The following is a 17,516-nucleotide window of genomic DNA, read 5'->3' on the forward strand; positions in this document are numbered from 1 at the left end:
GGCACTACTGATTTATTACTGATAATGGACACGGGCAACAGGAGGTAAAAAAGCAGCTATGGATGTTTCAGGAAGGAATGATTAAAACTGATTTTGAAAACTGAGTGTTAGTTTGGTTAGAGGACAAAGAAGGTGGCCCTGTCTTTGCTGTATGGTTGTGTGGGATATGCCTACCTCCATGTGACTTCAGTTTTCAAGGCACATGTTATGCTGTCTGCTAATAGTTAATTTTGTTGAAAGATGCTGTACCAATATGCATATTCCTATTTGCAATGTAAGGTTATATCTCTACCTGGTATTTTGCTGGCACTAGTTAACGTCACCTGGGACAGCATTAACTTGTGTTTTCATATCCCACATCCTACCTCTCATAGGATCCAAAACTGTTCTATTAGAAGCACAATTTCATCAGATGAAGAGCTGATCTGTACTCGGTTGTAAATTTATTTATTTTTACTAATTTTGCTCAATCAAACATCTCAATTTAAAAAAAGGAAATTAAAAAGTTAAGAAAAAAAAAGTGAACCAGTGAGACAAAAAGAGGGTTTAACTTCCTCGCTTTACATGTAGAACAACAGACAGACAATCTAGAGATGTTTCTCGGAAAGACCTTAACAGCAGTCTTTCTGTTGGCTATTATTTTTCTGTTTTGCCTGTGATACAGCAGGGCTGTTTTCAGAGTTTTAATTTAATTGCTATCTAGTTATTATGACAGCATATTTTTGTTTTTCAGATGAAAGTTCTGGCAACCACCAATGTTGAAGTAAGTTCATTTTTCTCTTTCTTTTTAAATCATTTGAATTAAAAATCAATAGATAATAAAGTGAAATAAATAGAAACTGAATATTTTTCTGATGCAACTTCTGACCTCAAGACTTCTGCATAATCTGGCATAGTGTACCACAGGTCAAATGTTCAATTTGTTCTTTTCAATTACACAAACATTTAGGTGATCTGATTTCTTTCCTCTGATAAAAAGAAACCTGAGGAAAATGCTGCATTTTCTACCAAATTGTCTATCAGTAGAATTTCTAGTAGAATTTTCCAGGAATTCTTCTTCTAATTTCCAATACTTCATTTTTCAGTGTAAAATTTAAATGAGAAAAAGTATACATTCATTAGTGGAAAACAGTTCTACATCTTACTAATTAGATTGGTTGGCTACATGGTATATATTTTAAAAGATTGTTTTTACCCTGGGAGTGTCACTTCAGATTTTAGATAATGAGTTTCCTTCAGTTAAGATGAGATGCAGATGAGAGCTGCAATTGGTCTGCAACAAAATGGCATGATCCCTTGCCCTAAAAGTTTCTGTAAGTATTTTGTGCTATTGGTCAGTGCTTTTTTGTTGATTCTGTCACATATTGTGAATGCTGCAAAAAGGAAAAATAAATAAACAATACCAAAAAAAAACCTCCAGACCACAGGTACAGCTACTCCAACTTCAAAAAGCAAACAAACAAACAAACAAAACCTCAGTGCTGGGATTGCATTTAATTTTTTTGCAAGGCTAATCTGACCTGTGTAATTAACATGGAGAGTTAAACCATAAGAAACATTCTGGGGACCTATTGACTTCTGGAAACTTAGACTAGGATCTTAGAGCTTCTTCTACCACTGTGTTACAGGAGTGAATTTTAATAGTGTGCTTCTGATTTGCTTGTAAGAACAATTTCCCCAGTCCAAGTGTATAAATGTAGGATCACATCAGAACAGCGTTTGGTGTTTGGCCCTGGTGAAACCAAGGGGAAGAAGCCAGAACTTCAGCCTGGTGCTACAGTGGGCAGTCTGTGGCTGTATGGTCCTCTTCTTCATCTGGGCACCAAGCACTAATCTTATAATGTATCATCAGGAGAGGTGGATGGCATTTTACTTTGGCAGAAGGAAGATATTGGGAAGACATGGCAGAATTAGGTACTGTTCAAGAACATGTATGCCATAAAAAGTGTGAACGAAGGATGTGTTTAATATAATGGTACCTCTCAGTGTTAGAGTATAACCATAGTTATTAGGACTGTAATTCCAAATGGACACAGTTCCAAAACTGGTACATTTTTTTAGTATCTGTAAGCGCAAAAATCTGTTCAGCTCTGCACCAGATCCATGTGACCTAGCCTAATCTGACGTCTCTTTTGTTATGTGCCATCCTCTCATGCATTTCCCCCCGAGATGCTTCCACTTCTGCATGCTTCCCTAGGGAAAGAGAAAAGGAGGATAGTAATGGTTTGGACCCCTCCCCCTTGCAATGTAGGATCATTGCTGCTGGTTATCACTGGATCAGTGGGGATCGTTGCTGTACACAACACTATGCAATCCTTCTGGCCCTCTGTTTGAAAGATTAGCTGTTATATTCACTTTTTTGGTATTACAATTGTGAAAATTTCAGGTACTCTACTTAAAAATGCCCCCCTTCTGCATCCTGCTCTGCTTTGTTGAAGGGAAAGGGCAATCTTAATTTAACAATCTTAATTTGAGTGTTTGCACTGAACAGCCATCTCCTTAGTTTATACAGCTTCCTCTCATCCTTCTAACTGCAGCAGTGGAAATAGAATTAAAATGGCTATTACTGACTTTAACTTTTTGTTGGTTGTTAAAAGATTTGGTGTTTACAGAACACAATGTTTTAAGCTATTCTGTTCTTAACTTTGGAATTTTATATCCTTATCCCAAATTGCAGTGAAATAAAATTCTGGATTGATTTGAGAGAATAAATTCCACTTCCAAGGCAGTTGAAATGTATGATGTTATTAAATGTATTAACTTGGGTATTCTTTGAGAGATATATCTCTAGAATTTGGTTACGATTATTTTAATTATTTCAAAATAAGCTTATTAAAATTGAATGTTCTCATTTCAAAAACTTTTATCTAAACTATTATTAAAAATCAAATGCCATTTATCTTATGAGTGTAAGTCATCACCCACAGTGCACTTATTAAAGACACAGTGAACTATACTAGTAGAAGACCTCTAATGGTCTTATAAATGTTATAATATAGAACTATGAGAAAAACCTCGTGATTAATTTCTGAATAGCTAGCAAGAAAGCTGCCTTTGCCTTGCAGGGCTTTTATTTCTCATCTTCAGATCTGCAGAAATAAGTCCTTTCTTTTTTCACTGTAATTGTTGTACCATTTTCATCCGATTTTATGCCATCTTCAGTACCGGCATTAGCTAACTGATCAAGCTGTGTATTTGTATGCATCCTTATGCAAATGAAATAAGGCACTGAATTCAGAGATAAATTACTAGACTCCAAACCTTCCATCTATGGTGGCTAATGATTTGCAGAACAGTCCTTAGGTTCCTCTACCTTCTTCCATTAGTGTTCTCATTCTAAAGGTGTAACAGAACAGAGATTTAATCAGTGACAGAGATCTTGGCCCTGAGGATGTTGAGCTAAAAAGGCTGCAAAACACAGTAGTTCTAGGAATAAAATGCAGGAAATTGCAACCATCAGAACTTTCCCAACATCATGACTGTATATACAGAACATGAGCTATGTGTACAGATCACTTATGATTTTGTTCCAAATATTTTATGGAGCACAGGTCACTTCAATCAAACCTGAGTTCATTCCTTGATGAGGTTATGTAGCTGAGTGAAAAGAGAAGAGGCATAAAGATAACACACTTAGAGCTGTACTGTATTTGACTTAGTACCATATGACTTTCTGTTTTAAAATATGACCACTGCAAACAAAACACTAAAGTGCATGTTAAATCGATTAAGGACTGTCCAAATGACAGATGCCAAAAATATTATTCAGCATGGAAATATCATTAAATGGGAATATTGGTAGGGAACAAGTTGCTTCTCTTGAAGAATAGAAATGAAATGTCCTTTAAATATAACGCAGAAAAGCATACACAGACCCAGTGGATGGAAGCTAGGGCCAGGCAAGCCAAAATCAGAAATTGTATTGGATATGAAAGAATGAAGATAGAGCCCTGAAGTGACAGAACAGAAGAAAGAAATAGCAAAACCTGGTGCAGCCGCTTGTATGTCAAGTTCTGTAGTGCTAAGGAGAAGCACTTAACACCTTAGCTCTAAAGCTGGAATTAGGCAGCACGTTTTGCTGGTAGTCTGTGGCGAACCTTTCTCTTCAATCAGCCACTTCTCAGTGTATCAAGCTGATCTGTTGTTAGTTTGCTTATTGCTCTCCTCAGGATTTCATACTACTAATTTCTGAGCAGTCTCAAGCCCTACTAGGAGTTTGTTTAGATTTCATTGTGGATCTTTAGGACAGAGCACCATGCTCTGCTATTTATTCAGCCTGTTCATTCTGAAGGCTAAGGTCTTAGAACACAGAACTAGCCTGGCAGGCAGTGTTGCCCAACTTGAACAGTCTCTCCATCTCTGTTAGGCTCTAACTTCTCATTTGACATTCTTTGGAGCATGCAATGCAGAAAGCCAGACTCAGTTATTATAGTGGGCTCCCCAGCCCTTTATATCTATGGATCTTTGATGTAATTTAAGTAATTTCACTGAAATTATTAAAGACAAATTTAGTGCAACTTGAGATGTGAATCCTTCATGCATGAAAACATTTCTGTTGCTGCCTGTTCCAGGAAACTTCAATTTAGCTATGCTGGATCTTTTCCTGACTCCCAACTTCTAATAAACTGGTGCAATAAACATCTTTTTTCCTACTTTTGCTACTGTATTATCAGATAAGACTGTGCCTACAAATAATGCAAAAGCAAAGAAGAGAATAAATCCAGAATATATTTTACTAATTCTTGCTTTTTCCTGGGTATAGAAATAGCATGCCATATGTTGCAACCTGATTATTATTTTTTTTCAGATATAATTTTAGGCTGCCAGTCAGTAATTAGAAATATATATCTTCTGTAGAGGGAAGAATCTAACAAGATTCTTAGATTGACTTTTATCTTTTGTTCTAAGTAGTATACATACCTTTTAAGAATTACAGAAAAAGTTTATTTAGGAATTTCAGCATAGAGTGAGCAGGGACATAGCAAAAATAAATGCACTCATAATGCCATCTTTTTCTGTCATCTTCAGAGAAGGATAAGTAGTACAAATATATCAACTAACAATAGCTATATTTAAGCTTTTACCAGAAAAACTCCTTCATAAATTCTTCTCCTAACTGCAGCTTCCCTGTCATGTATACTTTGTTATTTGCACAAAATCACATATCCGTCTTTGTTAATGATTATTTTTTTCTCATGAAAAGACATGCTTCCATGAATGCTGGAATTGTTGCCTGAAAAGTTGGTGAGAACTTTTCAAGTCATTCCGTAAAATCTTTTTTCTTTTTCCTACTGGTTAATGTGTTGGGCTAGAAGGGACTCATATGATGGTTATTCAGAAATGAAAGGAAAACTGTTAAGTCATCAGAGCTGAAATGCTTGAATTCTTTGAGCAGTCATTCATTGGCTTTCAACTCAGTAACCTCATTACGGTATTCTGAACTGTTCTTATGCCAAAACTGAAGCTGAGCAAAGATGTACTTATCCATTCAGGCTTCTGATGGACTCTTTTTTTTTTTTTTTCTTTTTTAAGCCTAAGGTGTTGATGAGGCTTAATAAACAAATTGTCAAATCTGTAACTCAGATATACCACCACAGGCATAGCAGAAAGCACCTTATATTTCAGCACATTAAATTAATGCAGAAGTAACATATAAATATAAGTCTCTATAATAAACCATGGAATAAGACTTCTGAAATGCTCCTCTGCATCTGATATGAGTTAGTGATAACAGAGGTTGAACCTGGCAATTTCATTTAAGAGCTGTTCTGGAGAATTCCCAGTCCCATTACCTGGGTTTGAATTTAGTGCTGAGTGTATGGAATTTATGCGGAGATGGCTTAAAATATGTATTTTAACAACAGACGAGATGACTGGATGTGATTTCCTAACTCAGATGGAATGTGTTGTAGCTGTAACTGAAAGGACAATCATTGTCTGGGACTATAAATCAAAAGGAAGTCAGGTAGTATGTTGGATCATGCAAATGTTAAAAAGGAGGTCTGAAAAAGATTACTCTTTGTTTTCAATGTACATTCATGTATCCTTTTGTCCGACCGGATGAAGGCATTAACTTTTGTCTTTGTAGCAACTCAGTTAAACAGTGGAATACTGAAGAAGGAATATCCTTCCACACCAAACAGGCTTTTAGACTCTCTTAAAAACTTGCAAGAAAGAGGAAAATATGGTCCTATGTTGCAGACAGACCACCAAAGCAGTTTAGTTTTCTGTGTATATCTGATGTGTATATGTTGACATTTATAACTGATGTATATGCATGTTTATCTTGAACTTTATTTAAAGAACAAAGGGACAAGTCTTCCAAAGGAATTCAGCATAGAGTCCCTTGAGGTAACTTCTTGATTTAAAGAAAACCTTTCTTCAAATACTACATTTTCAGGATTTTTCAAGAGTAAAAGCATCTTGATGTTGACAGCATGTGTTCAAGCAGTTAAAGTCTTCTTGAATGCCTTATTACAAAATATAAGTTTTGCAAGGATTTCTAATCCATTTCTTATTTTTTTTCTTTAGTTCCAGGGTCTTTTCACAGCAGTTCTGAGTTAGCTGAGAAGATGAGATGAAGTAAAGTAAATATTTTTAGAATAAGATCGAGCCTTGGGATTTTTCATTTCTTCTCTTAATATTAAAAGGTCTGTTCCCAAGCTCAGCTAAGTCAATCTAAGTCATTCTGCCAATTCAATTGGACTCCTGGGAAGGAAGGCTCAAACACATATTCTCATAGAGCTTTCCTCCAGTCATTACATGAGTGAGATTTTAAACTGTCTTGGATGAATAGGAACAGTTCTCTTATGAGATCCCAGGAATAATATCCAGACAGTCTGTATCTGTGTTATGTCTCTTCAGTGTTTCTGTGCTACACAGAGAACCACGAAGTGGTTAATTCCTATGGCGTATGAACCATTGCCAGTTTATGTTGGCAAGGATGCTTTAATCAAATAACAGATGGAGTCAGACAGTAGAACCAATAAACAGTATAACGTAGATGACCCAAAATCTCATTCCCGGGTCTTCTCAGTATAGCAAAATACCACAATGGCTTGCCACTGTATTCATTGCCACTGTCTCAATTCCTAAAAATTCAAAAGCCTGCCCATGTAAGTACACTTGATACTCTTAGGCTGTAGTAATAACTCCTAGGCTGTGTGTGCTATTGCTGCATTTTATGGTTTGAATAATTCTGTAAGTCAACCATTTCACATTTTCTTTTAGATGGCACCTTCTTTTCTGACAGGGAAGCCATTTAGGATTGTAGCAAATACATCATTCCAATTAACTACTGAATTTCACAGAATAATTGCTTTATCATCAAACCAATGGAAAATGGTTTGCTCTGTGTTTGCATGGTGACTATGTCAGATCACCTGGCTGATGATAATATCATAATGGGAGATGAAAAGGGAGATGATAAGGTTCACCTGCTTAAAGTGACCGGTGATCACTTCGGATTGAAGTAATGTAAAGGTGAAAAGGAATCACAGATTCAGATTTTGGATTCCAAAAATTTTAACATGTACGTTGCTTATGATAAAATATTATCAGTCTGGCAATATTTGTTGAATTTGGGTGTTCTCTGGTCTGGGTGGAGGATTAGTTTCTATGCGTAAATTAACCCCACCTGAAATGAAAAAAAGAAAAAAAATGCAGGAAGTGTAATTTGCTTTTCATTGTGTGAAGAAAATACTGTAATTTTCAGGAGGAGATCTTACAGCAGCAAGGCAACAGAGCAAATGTCCAGGGAAGAATTCACAATTGCTTTTATCCAGACATAGGGACAGCCTTATTGTTCCTGATTAGATAGAAGCATAATTGCTGCTAGAGAAGTGCATGATTCAACTCTAACCTTAGTTCTGCTCTAAGATCTGCTTGCTTTTCAGCTGGAAGAGCAGTTCTGGATCTGGCCTGGATATTAAACACTAGCATTTATTGCACATAATCGCATTCACAAAACTATTCAGCCATGGGCATATTACAGTAGATGCTATTATATCCTAATAACATCTCAATTTATATCCCTAATGTTAAACGCAAACTACATGATGACTGGGTTGTGAAAGTTAAGTACATTTCTGACCTAAATTGTTTCGGATCCTGCTCCTCAGACAGTATTCATTCATTTGTTTTGGATGACATAAAGAGACTAGAGGATAGCTTGTATGTATATGACATCTTCCAAAAAAAATATACTTCTTGCCTTAGAAGTTTGCATGAGATCTGTGCTATGCAAGATGCTGTCCTGTTGTATTGAAAATATCTTTATCCAAAGCATTGATAATACAAATGAAAATACAACTATTAAAGTACTTGAATGTTTTTGTTTTCTAGCTTTTAATGTAGGACTGTCCTTATATGTTTATTATTTACCACCCCTAAAAATAAGTTACACTTGCAATATTATCTGCTTTAACTTCTCAGTAGGCAAATTTTAGTTATAAAATAGATTACTTTGTTACTTGTATATCATGTATCTATTCATTTGAACTTTATATCCAATATATATATATAATATATATATATATATATATTCATGTGTTTTGTTTACAGTTTCAGTTTCACAAGTTCTGTTAAACCAACTAGCTTAAACCAAGAGAACAATGTATTCTGAGGGCTTCAAAGTGGATTTTGTTTGCAGCAGGAAAACAGCTGTGTCTCCCTTATTTGTGCCATATCATTCATATGATCCACCAGTCTTATTGCTGATTCCAAGCTGTCCCAGTTCATGATTGTAGAAGAGTTTATAGTCCAGTTAGAAATAAATAATATAGGTAAACATAATTTGATGCAAAAAGGAACCATAAATTACATCTATATAGATTTTTTATTCAAATATCTCAAAGCATTGTAAACTTTAGATAAGGTTCACAATTACTGTGAGGTATATCCAGAGATTAATAGATTTTTAAGGCTAGTGGCAACAACTATGATAATCTTCTATAGCACAAGCCATATTTTTTAATGTTGTGTTCTTGCATCAATCCAATAACTTTAGGTTTTATGAATATTGTATATTTGTTGTGTTTGAGGAATGTGAAATATAAATTAATCATAGCTTGTTTAAGGTCATATACTATGTCAGAAAAGCTGGGAAGTCCTATTTGATTTTGCTAGAGTTTTGGAAAAACAGTTAATTTGAGGAGAAAGAAAACAGAGACTGGAGAATCAGAAGTATAGTCAAAAGAGTAAATGCTACAGCTATGCACTCCTTTTTATACAGAATGTTAACTGCAAATGTGTTGGTAGGTCTTTTTCAGTTAACATTGACTATAATTGTGCTTGCAATCACAATAATTATCTTTCTTTAAGCAGTTTCATTCAGCAGCTAAATGAAATTATATTTAGTCAACTGAATAATTACATTGTTGAAATAGCCCATGCATCAAATCACATTGAAATGCCCTTTCCATAAGTAATTGTGGTTCAATTATATGATTTACTGGTGCTAACAAAATAAATTTCTGTAATTAAGTTTCCAGCAAGCAAATGTTATTGTTCTTGAAAAGGGATGCAATCTTGTCTCCTACATGTCTGTTAAGTTTTTTGGTGTCTGATGAATGGTTATAACCTTTTATTGTAAAGCATCTAAAAAGGGAGGTGTGGCTGGGATCACAGAGTGCTTCTGTTACAAGGCCGTGACTTGGACAGGACCTCAAACTGCTAGAACCCCTTATTCACTCTATTATTGGAAGAGAATCAAAACTGTTCATTGAGGAACCAGTAGAGAGTTATACAGAAGTATTAAATTTAAGAATTAAAGGAGAAAAATGAGAAATTGTGAAGTCATCTGCCAGTCACAATTTTAAATCAAATACTTGCTGTTTTAAACTATTAAGAGAATACAGACTCCTCTGATAGGATTCTGAAAAGAAAGCTTTTCTTCCATTAGGTAATGGGGAGTGAACAACCTTTTACTTAGACCTGCCAAGAACAGGTTCCTTCACTAATCCCAAAAGTTTCCAGAGTCTTTTGGCAAATTTACCACCATCCACAGTTATGGTTTGCAAGAGCCGTGGTTACTCTCTAGCTCAGAATAAATCCAGACCTACCTGTCTGGATTTCAAAGAAAAAAATGTATCTTTGAATGAGTACTCATTTCAGTCTGTATAGCCCAACTACACTGACAGTCATCATTTCCTGGCATAAATGGGTGTTAAACATGTTGTTGCTGAATCCAAAATTCTAGAAAATACTTGCTCATTGGTAGTAAAGTATGAAACATGGAGAGAGAAGCAGAGGTTGTTCAAAGGATAGGCTAAGCTTTTGATGTAGGAAAAGGGTCACAAAATCAATCTCAGTCTGTGTTGGCTGTTTGAATGCCTGTGTTTCTTTTAGTAAACACAACAGAATAAATCTGTAAAAATGAGTTTTAGAAACTTGCAGTCTCTTCATGTTTTTACACAAAGTAGGTAAAATAGTGACTATGTATTACACAATACTATTATACAGAAGCAGCACAAAACTAATTACAGTTGGTTTATGCAAAATTTTAGCCACAATAGACCTCTATTGCTGAAACAGGCAAAGGCAGATGGTTTGATGCCTTTGTTCAGTGAAGAACTTTAAGCATGCAGATGTGTAACGGCTTTCTTTAGCAACAGTTAACATTTTAGGATTCTGTTTGGAGTATGACTGGTAAAGAATTCAGCTGTTCAAATCAGAGATCTATTATTTTACTGGAAAGTGCACCTTGTCCCAGTTTTATTGATGTTACTATCTAAGTCAGTTACAAATCAATTTGCTTTTAACAAGATATTGTATACATTATGCAAACATCTATTCTATATATTACAGAAGAGTAAAGTGGAATGACTGTAGACTGCATTTTCCTATACTCTTACCTGATTAACTGTTTTATTGATGATTACAGACCTGTAAAGGAATTTGCTGTCCCTAAAGGGGTGAATGCCTTCACATATTGTGGAAAAGCAAAAGTCATTGTCACTGGAGGTTAGTATTGGGCTTACGTTATGTATGAAGAGAGTAGGTTATCCAAGAGATCATTTTGTTGTGATTCTTTTCCCAATTCAATAAGATGAAATAAAAGCTGTATTAGTATCTTATGCATTTAAATAGAGGCTTCTGTCTTAAATGGCAGGAAACAAATTTTCTTGCTTGTAATTGCTGGGATCAATGCTCTGAAGAGATAGATATTCCAATAGAAATCTAACAAGGGCTCAGTCTGTTTTTGATTCAAGAGTCTTGTCATTTATTTAATAGAATAGGAGAAAGAGTAGGATGAACTACTCTAACTCACCTTTCCAACCCACAGTGGTAACTGTCTTGGTGAGGTTTTAGAGATTACTCCATCAGCATGGGCCCCATCCCTTCCTATTATTCTTTGGCCTTCTTTCTTGTCATAAACAGTCACACTGGCTCACCTTAATAATTTTTGTTGCTCTTCTCTCTGATCATGTTTCTAAAAAGCTTTACTGTTCTTTCTTTCTCCAAGTGCAGACTGCAGAAATAGCACTCTCACATCCATTTCTTCCTGTTATCTAATAAGTTTATGAGCTTCTATTGAAATGGTCATATTTCATGCTGCAGAAATATGGCTGGAGCATGGCAGCAGTCTTGTTTGTGTATTCTGTCCAATGTGGTGGTGCCTTGAAGTGGCTACATTGATGCTTCTGATCTCAAAGTCTTCAGTACCACAGTCCTGCTTAAAACTTAGTTAAAAATTGTTCTGAATACACGTATCACATAACAATTCTTGGGTTTACATTTAATAATAAGGAAACAAACAAACAAAAAAAAATGGCCAAGATCACAGAATCATCAAGTTTGGAAAAGACCTTGAAGATCATCTGGTCCAATCATCACCCTACTACCAATGTCACCCACTACACAATGTCCCTAAGCACCATGTCCAACATTTACTTGAACTCCTACAGGGACAGTGACTCCACCACTTCCCTGGGCAACCCTTTCCAATGCCTGACAACTCATGCAAGACAGTAAAATAAATCTGGGGGAAAAAAAAAAAAAAAAACCATGGGAAATAATACAACTCAAGTTGAAGTGTTCAAGTTTACCAAAGGGAAAACTGAGACATATATCACAAACAATATCAGATGAGATGTGTATTTCAGAAGTTCTACTGATTTTCTAGACACAAATTTTAAAGGGAAAGCAATAGTGCTATAGGAAAGTTGTTACTGAAAAAAATGACATTCAGCCTTCGGAGAGGTCTTATTTACATTGATTACTTTGACACAGACACAAAAAAGTAGTCTGCAGAAATTTCCTGATGCCATAAAGTAGGGAGGCACTATAAAGTGTCATATGATTAGTATTACCCGCAGGTAAGAACTGGAGGATTTTACTGTAGTAATAAAAACAGGGTGAAGACCAGGACAGAAGATCACGTACACAGGAACTAATAATACTTTCTGTTACAGACTGAAAATTCTTCATATAGAAATAGCAAGGGAGGAGAAAAATCTGGATAAAATTCCTAAGAAAATTCCAGACCAAAAGTCAGCCCGGCCCACTCTACCCCCACTGACAATAACCAGCAATAGGCACCTCAGGCAGAGTAGAGGAATGGAGCAATCCTGTAGCTATACTTGCCTAGGTACTTGGGTACCACAGTATAGTGGCAGTAGAAGAAAGAAATATCTTTAATCTAAAATGGAGCTTGAAATTTTTGAAAAGGATAGATAACATACATGACTGTGAGAGTTAGAGACTAGTCTTGGATTGTAGGACTTCTAAACTGCTCTCTAAACAGCTACCTAATGAGAAAATATAATAAGGAGATGAGCTTTCTCACCAATACATTTTAATTTGTCTTGAGGTTCACTGCACAAAAGTACAGAGTATGGACTACATGACAAAAGTTTAATAATACTGTGTTCAAGAATGATTCTGCAGTGATGACTTTGAAAAACTGTAAGAATTGTGCTTGCCAGTAACAATCTTCAAGCTTTTTCCTGGTTTATAACATTTACATATCCTTGATTTGGAAAGAATTCCAAATCTAGCTTGTTCACCCATTGACCTTCATCTTGATGTTGGAAGGCTTTCTTCTGCCTCACCCTCATTCCCAGTGCTTAGTCTTGCTGCTTTCCTTAAACTGCTGCTTTTCCTTGAAAGGAAATTATTCCTGATCTGGATTACTAATAGTCACAGGAGAGAGTGGGAATATATGGCCAAATCCATGACAGGATGGGATCGTACCTTTCAAATTTACAGTAAATTTTAGATCATATGGGGCTACTGTGAAGCTGGACCCAAAATTAAGAATCCAGTCCTTCAGCCTTTGAGAGATCCATCTACTGAGCTCTTTGGAAGCTGAGCTTTATAATTCAGTTCTCAATTAATAAAATATACTATTCCAATGGCTCAGCAGTCAGCTGGACTAGGGCACACTAATTTTGTCTCTATATATTAAAAAACATTACTCTTTCTTATCTGGCTGAGAAACACGTGAGACTCAGTTAATTAAATGAACAGATTCAAAGGAACATACACACCTGATGTAGTAAAATCTTTTTGACTAGAAAGCCTATAATTTTACCTGTAATTTACCCTAACAATCAATGGCCAGGGAAGGTAAATAATTCAATAATCATCATGTGTAGATTTATTCATGATGTGTAAACATTTGTAAAAAATCATATCAGCATGTCATATCGTATCATATTCAGCAATAAAAAGACAAAAAATGTGAGAGAAAAAAAAAAAGCAGCCTTTGATTGTAAGATAGCTTTTTAAGTAATTAGTGAGAATAATTTGTTAATGAGCTTCAACTGAGCTTCAATCTACTGTTATTTCGCACAAATGGTTTGCAAAATATTAGATCCTACAATGTATTTTTACACTGGGAAGTGGCTATTTAAAGACATATGTTTTAACACCCCTACTCTTCTATTATATATTTAGTTACATTTGAATACTCTCATGAGTTTCTGTTAGCACAGTGATGCAACCTAGTTTTATCTTCCAGGCATTTGACATTTATAAGAAGAAAGATACAAGCAAACCTGGTACATAGTTCACTTTTCATGCTAAAAGCTAGACTTCTTTAACCAGTAAAATGATACAAGCCCATTAGTGGCCTGAAAGATGGATCCCACAGTAGCTCAGAGTAACTTTTCTGTGTAACATTTTGCATTATTATGCTGAATGTTAAAGTGATATGGTTTTCCTCTTACTCAGGATCTATTTCAATTCTAACTATGTCTTAGTCATAACCTCAGGGAATAGCTACACTTAAAAGCAAATCATATATGCATATAAAAGCTGAAGAAGATCAGTTTTAAATTATATGATACATCAACTTCTAACCTTACTAGTTTTTCAAATCTAGCTACTCTTCTCTTGTGAACAATAAAGTAGAATCAAAACTATTGGTTATTTCTAAATCTAACAGTAGCAGCTTAAGACTGATTAAAAGGAAGTCTCCCATCCTTGTTCAATAGTCTTTTTGCATTCCTGGCAGAAGTGAAGTAACTGGTAACATCTTGTATCTTGATTTTTTTTTTTTTTTCTAACGGGACTATGCATTGGTATTGACATTTTCAGGAATTCTTGGGATCATAGTTATAGAAATGATATCCCAGAACTCCCAAAATACTGGCCCTTACAAGTATAGGAGAGTATTTTCTGTGAGGCAGTCTAATTCTAAGAACATATGAAGATGGACAAGGCAGCACAAAGGGAAAAGAGAGAGACGTTGGTTAATATGATCAACATATAAACTTGTCTTAATTTACTTGTTGTCTAAGTGTTGTAAGGAGATTTTTCAGACATCATAGCTTAGGATTGTAGGCTTTTAAAAGGCTGGCTTGAGAAAATGACAATGAAGTTGCTTTAAAAAATAGGAGGCCTTTGTGTGGGACAGGAGCAATATGGAAAGAAACCAGAAATTATATTTTATGTTTCTAGTTTTTTAGTGGAGAACAAGCTAAGCCTAGTGTTTGTTCAAAAATGCTATTGTTCTCTGTAGAGTTTCAACACCACTGAAATGCAGACAACTCATTGGAATACCAATGACATCTTATACCAAAGACATCTTGGAATACCACATAAACTGCAAACCTGTATAAGCAAGGGAGACAGTTTGATAAAGGATAACACTTGATAAGGTCTTGGAATCCATAACATCTAGCTAGAGTAGAAATGTGGTCACAGAATCTGAAATAAAAATATAAAAATAAAAATAATAATTAAAAAAAAAATAAAACATAAACACATTTTCATATTTATTTGTCTTGGAAGAGAAAACACTGAAGTGATCCCATTATGATTCAAATATTTGATTTCAAAGAATCTTAACTTCTTTTTTCTGATATTTAGAGAGATTCAAGCTTTTCTTGAATGTGTTTTGTACCCATGCCTTCTGTGTCCAGATTCTGAATCCCGGAGGCATATTTGGATCACAGAAGAGAATAGATGTTCCAGCAAATGTTCCAGTGAAGCAGTGAATGTCTGCCCTAACTGTCGTTAGGGCAGAATGAGCACATAGCTTTGCAGTAACAGGGCCAGTCTGGCATTAGTCCAGAAAAAGGAGAGAGAACGTATCTACTGCAACTACTTCTACCATTATCTCAACATCAGTAAAATGAACTAAAACTAATCCACCATTTCACATAGGAAGAAAACTGTATTGTTAATGTAGGGAAAGGTTTTCTTTCTGAATGAGACTTTTTTTCCTGTTAATATCTTGAATAAATAACAAGTGTTAGTGATTCTATTGTTAAAAGAAACTCTCTGTACCATAATTAAGGGTCACTTAATTGAGTGCCTGCTCTCTGTTCATATGCCATCACCTCAGGAACATAGAGAACAGAGCACAGCTCCGCTATCTTATGCAGAAGTTACACCCTCATTGCACCGCTGCAGCTGTTTGCATGGTCTCTTTCTCAGGCATACCTTTGAAATGATCTGGCATAAAACAAAATTATTTTTTGTTGTAGCTATTCTAAGAGTAGATCATTTTTCCAATGTCATTCAGAGAGAGGCTACCTAAACTGTGGAATCAATTTAACCAAGAGGGCCATAAAGCTTAATGCAAGAAAAGGGAGATGGGGTGCTCCTAAAAGAATCACATATTGCTGTAATAAGAAGGAATAGATCTCTGTGGAGAGAGGTTGAGGGACTGACCAATGACAAGAGGCTGAAAGAGCTTCAGGAAGATACTTGGAAAGCATACTGAAAGAGATGACCTTTAACTTTCCTCTTCGTAAACAGAACTAAGCCAAGTGTCACAGTCTGGAGGTTGGGTTAATCTTTCAGGCCATGTACTTGCTCCTGTATACTTTTTTTGGCTTTCTGCATGTCACTTTAAGATGAGAGAAAATTAAAACTGAAATTGTAATCTAGATAAAATGTGATTGGTTCATTTATTGTATATTAAAATAGGCTGTTCAGCTAATTTCATACAGTGCATACAATTGCAATATTTGCCAGGAACCGAAAGTAAAAATATAAACAAATTAGCATCAAATTTAAACTGGGATCATGTCCTCTTCAAACTCCTGAAAAAAAAAATATGATTTTTTTTCAATGTCTACAATTGAGTTTGCATTAGTATGTAAACCCAGGAGCTTGCTAATATGTTTTTAACAACTTCCTTGTGTTTTGAAATGTTTATGGAAACTATTATGAAAACAGTACCAAAAGATTTATCTATAATGCAATCAGGGATTATACCCTAATTGCAGGTAATTTTAATGTATGAACGTACAAATAAAATGAAAAAAAAAAAAAAAAAACACCTTAATTCTCATTTACAGTAAGAAAAAAAAATCACTTAGCTGTTTTTATTTCCCATTTGCCCTCAACTTTCACGTCTGCTCCTCTTCCCATTATGCAGGATCATCCCTTTCCATAGAGGTAGTCATCCCTTCACTACTGGGTTAAATGGACATAATTATTGTTTTGTTCTTTTTCTCAATCAGATCTTTGAAAGAAAAAAAAATCAATTCAAATTCCAATTCCATTTTTAAATTAGTATTCTGCTTTTATGGCACTACCACATGTGCACCTGACATTCCTCTAAGAAAATAAAAAGCCTTGAAATGCTAATTAGTTATGTGATTTTAATGCAAGTATGGGGACAAATACTGAAAACATATCAAAACATAAGCTGGAATCCAGCTCTTAGAAGGAAAAGTTAGCACCCTTACGTGGGAGTTGCCTACATAGGGAAACCAGAAACTTATGAATATTAATATCTCCATTAAGAAACTCACAGTGTTTGTGACTATTCAGTCTTTCTGAATATATGAATTCTTTTCTGTCAGGTCATGACAAATTCCTTCATTTGTGTCATCCTTGTATTAATAGCAGACCTACAGGGAAGCTATCAGGACACCGACACAGTGTTTTGGAATTGTGACAAATGAAAAACATCAGTATGTTATCAGCCTTTCTTCTGCAAAGGTTAAATTGTTTCATTAACTTCATGGAAATCAATGTTATAAACGCAAGTAGTAATGTGTTTTTGAGTAAGTATCTCTGGTAGCATCTAGTCCAAATTTCATTGCCTGTCAGTT

The 17,516-nt window shown here is 35.2% G+C and overlaps 1 protein-coding gene across 1 annotated transcript in view; it reads left to right on the plus strand.

Annotated features, from left to right (window-relative positions):
* WDR64 (WD repeat domain 64) overlaps positions 1 to 17,516 on the plus strand; it is a gene marked incomplete at both ends in the record, with an annotated part of 60,504 nt that overhangs the window by 19,220 nt on the left and 23,768 nt on the right. Inside the window, 8 exon segments of the mRNA XM_082758170.1 lie at positions 734 to 767; positions 5,865 to 5,965; positions 7,311 to 7,472; positions 7,476 to 7,531; positions 8,038 to 8,172; positions 10,883 to 10,962; positions 17,265 to 17,351; positions 17,354 to 17,403. Of these exon segments, the coding sequence (XP_082614296.1) occupies positions 734 to 767; positions 5,865 to 5,965; positions 7,311 to 7,472; positions 7,476 to 7,531; positions 8,038 to 8,172; positions 10,883 to 10,962; positions 17,265 to 17,351; positions 17,354 to 17,403 (705 nt within the window).

The sequence above is a fragment of the Aythya marila genome (assembly GCF_965140915.1).
Source record: "Aythya marila genome assembly, chromosome: 3".
Taxonomy (NCBI): Eukaryota; Metazoa; Chordata; class Aves; order Anseriformes; family Anatidae; genus Aythya; species Aythya marila.